We start from the raw sequence: 11272 nt of genomic DNA on the forward strand, positions 1-11272 counted from the left end.
CTTTGTAAAAAGGGAAAAAATTGTGTGACCCTCTATTTAAATTATAAAACATCAATAACATTTTTATAAATTACAAATAAAATTTAGTGACATAAATTAAATAAATTAAATATGAAATAAGATACGATAAAGGTAAAAGTACAAATATACAATAAATTCGAAACTTCAATATCAACATCATTTTTCTTTCTTCCATATGCTTAAATCAGGCCCGAATCGGATTAAAATTATATTGTAATATAGTATAGTAAATTTATGTGTGAAATTCTATCATCCAAGTAAAATAGTGCAGAAGATGACTCTATTATTTTAAGACAAAGTTGTCCATTCGAAACAGTGGCAATACTTAATACTTAAGCGTAAAACTATTTCAATTAACCACTGTACTATATAATTAAGAGACAACATATCATGAAAGCATTTCACAAATTTACTTGATTTTGTAAATCATGTTTTACAAAATACTATTATTTTATTCATTGCACTAATTCATTTTTTTAATGAGCCCTCATATATTAAAAAGAAAACAGAGATCAAAGAAGATAAAAAAAAGAACATAATCCTCAAAAAAAAAAAAAGACAAACCTACTCCCTCAATAGGATGTGAACCTAAAGCAAGAAAAATCTAGTCTATTAGTTACAAAATCCTTTTTTAAACCTAAAAGAATGAACTCAAAAATGGTTAGAGATGTCAAGTTTAAGCTTAAACTAGCTAAATAATCTGCATAAATGTTGCCTTCCCGAAAAATGTGAGAGAAAAATAAGTGCTTGTTGGAGTAGTAGTATATGATGCGCATTCCACTTCCTTCAGAGCTGCCAAGGGACAAGGGAAGGATTAGAAAAAACTTACACAACGAGCTGGAGTCCGATTCAATCCAAAGCTTATCCCAACCTTTACCCATTGCAATCTCCAATGTGCATAAAGCGCCCGAAATTCTGCTAAAGAAGAAGAGGGCCAAGGGACTTTATTAGAAAAAGCTAATAAGAAATCCCCAAATTATCCCGAAAGAGACCGCCACAACCAGTAGGCGATTAATTTAGAATGAACGCACCATCACAGTTACATTTCACCCAAGCAAGAGGAGGAGGATGTCAACAAAATTCAATAATACAAGGAGCATCCGGTGGATGAATTTTAATATTGAACACTTTAAGAATACGAAATTCGTACATAGAAGAAGAGGAGACAACTGTAGTGCTTAAACCTGTTAGATAGATGTATGTACTGATTTTTTGAGTTGAGGCCCAGAAATGAGGAGCATGGTTTTTGAATCTAGCCCAATTCCTAGCTTCTCAAACAAAATAAATGATGGTAACCTTAAGAACAACCGAGCACTGCTTGGATCTAGAGAAACAACAATCTCACCAATCTTCCAAGGTTGATGGCGGGTTACTAACACCAATGAACTTATAAAATCAACTCCAAATTTGACAAGCAAAAGAACAATAAAAAAACGAATGGTTACTTGTTTCTTCATGGCTATTGCACAGAGAGGACATAGAAGCAAAACACAAACCTCTATGCTTGAGTTTATCGTTAGTCGAAATTTTGTCTAACATAAACTTTCAAATCACTAAAAAGGAGTTGGAAGTGTTGGAATTAGACTCTCAAACCTTTGAGTAATTCCTTATCGTTAAAGATGACAATGAAGAAAATAAGAACAAAAGTAGGATTAGGGTTTGCGGAAATTAAAAGAGAAGGAGAAAGTATTTTCTGCAGAGTTTCTCTCTGCCCACAAACTGTGGAAATTCTGTTATTCACTTGCAACTGTAACTTCTGTGAATACAGGTTAATGACTTGATTACAAACTAATGAGGGTTACTCCCTATTTATAGATTTAGGTTAGCTTTCTCTCTAAGTCAAAGCCCAAAACTATAAAAGCCCAAAATACCTATTTTGGAGCTAAATCAAATCTAATCTATTTTAAATCTAAATCAAATCTATCTAGATTTAAAAACAAACTTATGTGTAACAAACTGTTACACACTATTTGTGTAACAAACTATTACACTCTTCGACACACCTTGTGTTCGAGCAACAACCTTCTTCGACACAAGGAATTACAAATTAACAGGAAGTACATAGTTCAATATCTAATAACAATATTAATAACTTTTAATAAAAAAATATGGTCTAATATAGTACTTATATGGTTATAATTTTTTTTACTAGTATAACTTTCTTCATGATATTATATCAATTATTAATAAATAATTTATAAACTTTTTTAAAGAAAAATATTAATATATATTACTTAAATAAAGGATTTTATTATAAAAATTAAAACAGGACCTCTATTTTGTTTGGGTCGGCCCTGACTTAAATTGAGTGAGATTCACAAAAACTAATACAATAATTCAATGAATAATACTTTGTAGTTCATTGAATTTGATTTGTTCTAAAATAATTATTAATATTATTTTAATTTTTAAATTTCTATTTGTACTTTTTGGTAAAAAATTTAAATAAAATACAAAAAAATGAAAAGAAATAATTCTAATTTACTATTTTTAAATTATTTTTTTATTTTTTCTTAATCTAAATTGAAACATATTCCTCACTCATTAAGATAATACTATATCCATAGAATTTGATTCAGTATGCATATTACACTTACACATATAGATAAAATCATTCATTCACCATTACACTTTGACAAATTTTATTAATTTATCATAGTACATTAGATACATCCGAATGATCTTCATTATTTTTAATTTTTCTCTAAATCTAAATTGAAACATTTTTCTCACAAACTAAGATATCATTCAAACTATGAAATTAATATCATTCATTGAACATTTCTTTTTGACACATTTTATGAATTTATCGCATAAATTAGATTACATACGAATCTTCATTATTTTTAATCCAAGAAAAAAAAACTATTGAATACATTAAACTTGAGTCGGTGTGAAAAGTCGGTTACCCATGTTCTCAAAGTTTGATCATGTTGGTGGGGTTATGGGTTGGATGGAATCGATAGCACTGGTCGTATGAATAAGGGGTTAAAGGAAATAAATCTTGTGGATTTTGGTAGCCATATGTGTTGGATGTGTTGGTGTTACGAAAATGAAATGAAATTGAAAAAGACTCCTTGTTATTTAAAAAATAAAAAAAAATAAAGAATGCACCTAGACGTCATTTGAGTTGGCTTCCCAGATCTCACATGAACTTATACGACATCTCATCTAGCACCATCATTCAAATTTTAGGTGCATGCGCTATCTCATCTAGCATGTCCATTTAAACCCATTTCTAAAACCTGATTATTTGCGTCATTTTTTTTGAAAACTTAATTATTGATATATTTTAATTTTAAAACATGATTATTACTAAAACAAAAATTCTAAATTAGATATGAAATAACATACTATATAGGAAAAATACATTATATGCATCAAGGGATATATAATAAGTTCAAAACTTCAAATATCAACATTTTTTTCTTTCTTTCTTCCCTATGCTTGAATTGAGTGGCATCCAAAAAAAAAGTAATTCAATCAATTCATTGAACAATAGTTAAAAATTCATTGAATTTGAAATTTTTTGAAATTATTAATAACATTAATTTAATTTATAAAAATGTCCATTTATAAATTATTTTAAAATATAAATAAAATAAATAAAGTATAAAAATAGTTAGAAAAAATGTCTACTTGTTAAAAAAGTAATCAAAATATTAAAAAATATAGAATAAATTATTCCTATTTATTTTTTTTAAAATCATTTTAAGTTTTCTCTAAATCTGAATTTATTTATTTATTTATAGAACTACCATATCCATGGGATTTGATTCCTTACGCATGTTACACATAATATCATTCATTGACCATTTATTTTTCACACATTTTATGAATTTATCACATACATTAGATTAGATACATACGAATCTTCATTATTTTTAATCCATAAAAAAAAACTAACTATTCAATCCATACATTAAACCTGACCCACAAATTAATACCATGTTGGAAAAGCAAAAAATAAATAAATAAAGAAATCAGTCACGTAGAAATAACAGAGTCTTTTTCCGTTTCATTTCATTTTCGTGCGATGCGTGTGTTGTGTGATTCATGTGAGCAATTAAGTCAGTGATAAATAGCTCTTGAATTTTCAATGTAAAGAAAAGAAAGAGTAATCAAAATGGCCGTTATGAGTGGTTTGAGAGTTCTTCTATCTTCCAAATCGAGGTCAGTGGCGCCACTCGTTAAATCATGGCGGTCGGCGTTGTACTCTTCCTCCGCGGCGGTGGTGGCTGATGAAGGTTTCGAGAGCGGTGCGTATTTGAAGGATTATGCTGATTATAGAAGATCTCTGTACGGTGAGATTACTCATAAGGCTCTTCTTGTTGATGCTGTTGGGACTCTTGTTCTTCCTTCTCAACCTATGGCTCAGGTTCTTTCTCTTCCAATTTCACACTATTCAATTCTCTTTTTCTTTTTTTATTTTAATTATTGACATTTTTTTAATTTTTATTTATTTATTGTGTTATAGATATATAGAAAGATTGGGGAGAAATATGGAGTGAAGTATTCAGAGGAAGAGATTTTGCATAGATACAGAAGAGCTTATAGTCAGCCTTGGGGCAAATCTCGTCTCAGGTTCGATCCCTTTCCAACTTTTGCTATTTTATTTATTATATCGATAAATTAATGTATTTGTATGAAGATTTGGGTTTTAATGTGAAATCAATTGATTATGAAATAGCTTGAAGCATCAATTATTGTTATGTTAGGTGTGACTTTTGTGTGATTGGAAATTTCTTGATTTGGATTTTTGTGTGGTTGTACTAAGAAAAAAGAGTGTGGCATAGTCACTTGCTGGAAGTACCTTCAAGATGTTATTTCAGCAGTTTGAAAGTTAATTAGATTTTTTTAATGGGTTTGTTATTCGGTAAAGTGCGATGTAGTCAAGCACGAGATCTTAAGTATGATCGATCGGCTTGTGAAAGATCGTAAAACTCGGATAACATAACATGTAAGATCCTTGGCACGTAAGGTGGTTAGTTTCTTGACTACACTGGTAAAGTGGTTAGTTTCTTTAAATTAGGAGTTGTCAAATGGCATGCATTAATAATTTTTTTAAAGTTCTTTCTTTGCATGAATTGATAAGAATAACTATTTTGAGAAGATAGAGCTGTTGTGTTTTTCACAGTAAAGATGTGTTGCTTATTTCTGGTAACAAAGTTTTATTATTCATTTGGTTGCTGGGGGATAGGGGACACGTCGACGAAGCCCCTTTGATTCACAACTTTGCATGCAGCTCTAGTGCTCGATATAGTCATGCTTATGTGCCTTTAAACTCTGAAGTTAACCTTTCCATATGATATTCTTTGTAAATTCTCTCTGAAGAATACATGAATTGTATGTTATTGGCCATGGCCTTTAAGTCAACACACCCTGTTTAATGCGAGTAAAATTTTGAATGAAATGTTTCTCCTCCCATTTTGTGTGTCTATCTTCATTTGTTTAGTTAAGACTTAAGACTCTTTGCTGTCTTCTACTTTGCAGATATGTTAAGGATGGTAGACCGTTCTGGCAATACATAGTTAGTAACTCTACCGGCTGTGATGATTCTCAATACTTTGAAGAACTTTATAACTACTATGTGACAGACAAGGTAAGAACTCCTATCGTTACTCTTTTTTAGTTGGGTAACGACTTTCTTTATCTTTTTTAGCTTTGAGTAGGGTTTGATATTTTTTAGTTTTTATCGTCCACAGGCATGGCACCTGTGTGATCCTAATGCAGGAGAAGTGTTCAAAGCTCTTAGAAAATCAGGTGTAAAATTGGCTGTTGTGTCAAATTTTGACACTCGGTTAAGACCTCTCCTGCGGGCATTGAACTGTGATGATTGGTTTGATGCTGTAGCAGTATCAGCTGAGGTAAGTAAATTGTTTTTTCCCCCTTCATTTTCAGATCAAGTTACTATTGGTTCTCCACTTCTCCCCCTCATCCATTGATCTATGCAATTACCTGTATTGATGTCATTCACAACACCAAAAAATTTTGGAAAGAAATGGTAGAAATAAATCTTGAATCATTCGTTGTCTCTAGTCACATCTTGCAAAGACATGTTACAAATTTAATCATTCGTTGTCTCAAGTCACATCTTGCAGAAACATGTTAGGAATTTAATCATTCATTGTCTCAAGTCACATCTTGCAGAAACATGTTAGGAATTAGAAAAATCAAATACAGATAAATTATCATGATATTGAAAGCGCATAAACCTTTGTTCATATCGTATATCATTACTAAACTCGCTTGTAGAATAAAAAATATATCAATTGTAAAGTTAATATGACACTATGTCTATTTTAGTGGTGGGCTTGCCCAATGTATTGGAGGTGGAAACAACATAGCATTATTCTGAGCTGCAGAGTTATGTTGTAGATCTTTCCCCTATCTGAACTAACCGTGCTTACATTTTAAACAAGGGGTTTACACGAGGTTTTCATTACCTTTAGTGTTGGAGATGCATCAATCTTTGCTTGTAAATGAGCAAAATTTAAATAAATTAAGTGAAAATTTTAATGGAAAATTTGATGGCCAAAGTTTAAATGCATCAATCTTATTTTCCAGTTAGAGAAGACCCGTTAGATCCTCTTGACAGTTATTTCAAATTTCATTTTCTTCATTATAGCCCAAATTCATTTGAGCATCCATGCATTTGAATAATGATTTTGTGACGCGAGCTATTAAGCGAAGGCTTTATAAACAGATAATCATCCTTTTCTATTTCATGTCCGATTTATGAACTCATTACATTTAATGATATACCTTTTACATACAGGTTGCAGCAGAGAAACCAAATCCAACTATATTTCTTAAAGCGTGTGAACTACTGGACGTAAAACCCGAGGATGCTGTTCATGTCGGGGATGACCGCCGTAATGATGTATGGGGTGCTAGAGATGCAGGCTGTGATGCCTGGCTTTGGGGAAGTGATGTTCACTCTTTTAAGGAGGTGTGATACCATCTTCATCTCTTTTAGATACTTAATGCAATTTCTTAAGATTATAATTTTAATTTGAGTATATGCATAGATAAATGACTTGAATATTTTACATTGGTGAGGCAGGTTGCACAGAGGATCGGGGTCCAGGTCTAAAAACAGGATTATGCTTCAAGCCCTTTGATCTGGAGCGTTTGATTGGTCGAGTGATGGAAGTTGATCGAAAGGTATGGTGCCTTTCCCGGGTTGAAGGCACCGAAGCCTCCTATGCAATAAGTTGAAGAATGTTATGCATGTAAATAGGATTATGTTAATAGTCTTTTTAGGCCTTAGTTACAAGGATGTACTGAAAGAAATGTGAGACTGGAACTTGTGAAACAGAAATGAAGGTGTAGGTAGGAGCTTTAATCTTTCCATTCATCGCAGTGTTCTCTTAAGTTTTAACAAGATTATTAATAAACTAAAAAATAAAACGGTGGAATAATTTGAGTAAACTACTTCAACATTTCTAACTTATACAAAATCTTTTAAGTTTTTAAACATGAATGCCATCAATCCTATTTTATGAAGAATCTATAGATAAATTCTGAATTAATTTTTGCCTAAAATTCCTAATTATATTTTCTCACGTCTTAAATGCATTTTTCAGTCTTCTGGTTTAATTGATTCATGAGTTTAATTTCTTTATTTAAAAAAAAGAAGGTTCTTCGATTTTTAAAATATCTAAAACATGAACAAACTGCTAAATTACTCTCTGTGGTGTAATATTCTCAAATTAATCACCACAATATTGAATATTTCAAACATATTTTCAACTTTATTAAAATGTCAAGTTAATCCTTATTAGAATATATAGCTACTCTTTATGATTGGTGACTGAATGGTCAACATTTCTGCATTGGGCCTTTTTAGGCTATTGGGCCTGCTTATGCTTTTGGGCTTTAGTAGTAGCTTTACTATATTCTGTTATTAGCATTGTTGTATAGGTGTGTATATAAACAAAACCTCTATGGTTATGATTGTAACGATTTCTGTAACAGATTAAAACTGATCCACACTTGGATCTTCAATGAATGAAAACAAGTGCAGAGCACTGTATATTCAACATGGTATCAATCGCCCTTCGATCCAATTCCTCTTCCGCTCACCATGAATGCACTAGCAAGCTCTCTCTGAGCTTCAACTGAACTGTGCATCTTCCCTTCATCGCCTCCTTCTTCTTCCCTCCGTTCCGTTACAAACTGTTTTCGCAAGCTTCTGAGAAGCTCTTGTCATGGCGGCTTCACCAGATCACTCAGCGTCGCAACCGCAATCACAACTCTCACAGTTCTCCAATGCGTCCAATCACACAGTGTTCGGACCAAAACTCTCAATCAAGCTGCAAGAAAAGAATTTCCTTCTCTGGAATCAACAAGTAGAAGGCATCATTCTTGCGCACAAACTTCACCGGTTCGTTGTGAATCCGCAAATCCCTCCGATGTTCAAGAACGATGAAGATCGTATTGCCAATATCAAATCTGATGAATATGAATCTTGGATTGTTCAAGATCAAGCACTCTTCTCCTGGCTTCTATCCACAATCTCAGAATCGGTCTTACCTAGGGTTCTATCTTGCAAACATTCATACCAGATTTGGGATCATTTTCACAAATACTTCACTGCAGTGATGAAAGCTAGGGTTCATCAACTCCGAGCTGAGCTAAAGATCACGAAGAAAGCAAACAGATCAATTTCTGAGTTTGTGATGCGAATTCGTGCTATTGCAGACGCACTTCTAACGGTAGGTGAACCAATTTCAGAACGTGATCAGATCGATGCTATATTGCAAGGTCTCCCTGAGGAATATAATCCATTCATTATGATGGTTTATGGGAAAATTGAGCCTCCCACTCTCTATGAAATAGAGGCTCTATTGTATGTGCAAGAGGCACAACTAGATAAATATCGCCAAGAGTTAACACTAGCCAATGCCACAGCAAATCTTGCTCACTCTGATGATAGCAACAACAACAAAACCACCAGAGGTGGTCTTCAAAGTCAAAGAGGTAGAGGTAGCTTCAGAGGTAGAGGTCGCGGCAGTGCCAGGCCAAACTACACTACTGGAAATAGGCCAACTTGCCAATTGTGTGGCAAGTATGGTCACTCTGTTATGGAATGCTGGCACAGGTTTGATGAGAATTTCGAACCAACTCCTTCAAAGACCAATCAAGCCACTCAATCCAAGGAAGAGCAGAAAGATCCATCACCCAACACCACACAGGCCTCAACTTACTTAGCTCATCAGGAGGACCTTCAAATACCATCCAACCTGGAATCTCAGGCATGGTTTGCTGACTCAGGTGCTTCCCATCATTTAACTTCTAACAGTGCTAATTTACAACATATACATAGATACACTGGTTTAAATGAAGTCAGGGTAGGCAATGGTCAAGGTCTTAAGATAAAATCTGTTGGCTTAGCCTCGTTTAAACCATCATTAGCCTTAAATACATCTTTAAAACTTAGCCATTTACTGCATGTTCCTAGCATCACTAGAAATCTCATGTCAGTCTCAAAATTTTCCAAAGATAACAATGTCTTTTTTGAGTTTCATGCTAATCACTGCTTTGTCAAATCTCAGGTATCTAAGGAGGTTCTTTTAAAAGGCATCTTGGATACTAGTGGACTCTACAGTTTCTCCAATCTTCCTTTGGAACTTTCAACTCAGCCAGCTGCCAATACTGTCAATATAGCCTCTAAGGTTCAGTCCATAAATGGTACCAATGTGTATTCTAATAAACTTACTCTTTGGCATAGTAGACTAGGACATACTAATGCTGCCAATCTGAAAGCTGTATTGAAAATTTGTAATATTTCTTTACATAATAAAGATTGCTTTGAATTCTGTACATCTTGTAGCATTGGAAAATCACATAGATTGCATGCTCCAAATTCTCACACTGTTTACACTTCACCTTTTGAACTTGTTCATGTGGACTTATGGGGGCCCTCTCCTAATGTCTCTAGTCAGGGTTATTCTTATTATATGGCCATTGTTGATACTTTTACTAAATACACCTGGCTGTACTTTCTTAAACAGAAATCAGATGCCTTAGTGATTTTTCAACAGTTTATGGTTTATGTTAAAACTCAGTTTCAAACAACCATTAAAGTTGTCCAATCTGGTTTTGGAGGTGAGTTTAGGCCCCTTACCAAATACCTAAATGAGTTAGGCATAATTCATAGGTTAACATGTCTTCATACCTCCCATCAAAATGGAACTGTAGAGAGGAAACATAGAAGTATAGTTGAGATGGGTTTAACTCTATTGACTCATGCTAATCTTCCCATTGAGTTTTGGGATCACAGTTTCACCACTTCTGTTTATCTCCTAAATAGACTACCCACCTCCACCTTTCCCACTTATACTTCTCCTTATCATGCTTTGTTTAAGAAAATACCTGACTATAATAGTCTTAGAGTTTTTGGATGTGCCTGCTTTCCTCATCTTAGGCCATTCAACAAAAACAAACTGCAGTTTAGGAGTGCAGAATGCACCTATTTAGGGATCTCTCCCCATCTAAAAGGACATAAGTGTCTTAGTAAGGATGGCAAAAATTTTATTTCAAAAGATGTTGTTGAAGGGTAGAAAAACACTTAGAAAGGGGGGGTTTGAATAAGTGTAGCTTTAAAAACTTGACAGATAAAAATAAATTGCACAGTTATTTTTATCCTGGTTCGTTGTTAACTAAACTACTCCAGTCCACCCCCGCAGAGATGATTTACCTCAACTGAGGATTTAATCCACTAATCGCACGGATTACAATGGTTCTCCACTTAGTCAGCAACTAAGTCTTCCAGAGTCTTCTGATCACACACTGATCACTCCAGGAACAACTGCTTAGATACCCTCTAAGACTTTCTAGAGTATTCTGATCCACACGATCACTCTAGTTACAACCTGCTTAGATAACCTCTAAGACTTCCTAGAGTATTCTGATCCACACGATCACTCTAGTTCCTTACAACTTAATGTAATCAATTCTAAGAGTATTACAATTGCTTCTTAAAAGCTATAATCACAAACTGTGATATTTCTCTTAACGTTTAAGCTTAATCTCACTAATATATTACAACAGCAATGTAGTGAGCTTTGATGAAGATGAAGATTCTGAGCTTTGAATAGAACAGAGTTTCAGCAAGTTAATATGAGTTTTTTTTGGTGCAGAATCGTTAACCTTGCTTCTCATCAGAACTTCATATTTATAGGCGTTGGAGAAGATGACCGTTGAGTGCATTTAATGCTTTGCGTGTTCCGTACAGCATCGCATT

At 33.5% G+C, this 11272-nt stretch overlaps 1 protein-coding gene across 1 annotated transcript; it reads left to right on the plus strand.

Moving 5' to 3' along the window:
• Positions 1 to 4011: 4011 nt before the first annotated feature.
• LOC131610016 (uncharacterized) lies at positions 4012 to 7381 on the plus strand. Its single transcript, XM_058881866.1, has 6 exons — positions 4012 to 4399; positions 4499 to 4605; positions 5515 to 5623; positions 5727 to 5888; positions 6800 to 6973; positions 7088 to 7381. Exons 1-6 carry the CDS (start codon positions 4148 to 4150, stop codon positions 7115 to 7117), a joined length of 834 nt encoding a protein of 277 aa, XP_058737849.1. The 5' UTR covers positions 4012 to 4147; the 3' UTR covers positions 7118 to 7381.
• The last annotated feature ends 3891 nt before the right edge of the window (positions 7382 to 11272 follow it).

The sequence above is a fragment of the Vicia villosa genome, linkage group LG6, assembly GCF_029867415.1.
Source record: "Vicia villosa cultivar HV-30 ecotype Madison, WI linkage group LG6, Vvil1.0, whole genome shotgun sequence".
Lineage (NCBI taxonomy): Eukaryota > Viridiplantae > Streptophyta > Magnoliopsida > Fabales > Fabaceae > Vicia > Vicia villosa.

What these genes read in the sequence shown, in the direction of transcription:
- LOC131610016 (XM_058881866.1), top strand. Translation starts at nt 4,148, where the DNA reads ATGGCCGTTATGAGTGGTTTGAGAGTTCTTCTATCTTCCAAATCGAGG. An exon ending in CTTCTCAACCTATGGCTCAG is followed by an intron (nt 4,400 to 4,498) that starts GTTCTTTCTCTT and finishes ATTGTGTTATAG; the next exon opens with ATATATAGAAAGATTGGGGA. An exon ending in TGGGGCAAATCTCGTCTCAG is followed by an intron (nt 4,606 to 5,514) that starts GTTCGATCCCTT and finishes TCTACTTTGCAG; the next exon opens with ATATGTTAAGGATGGTAGAC.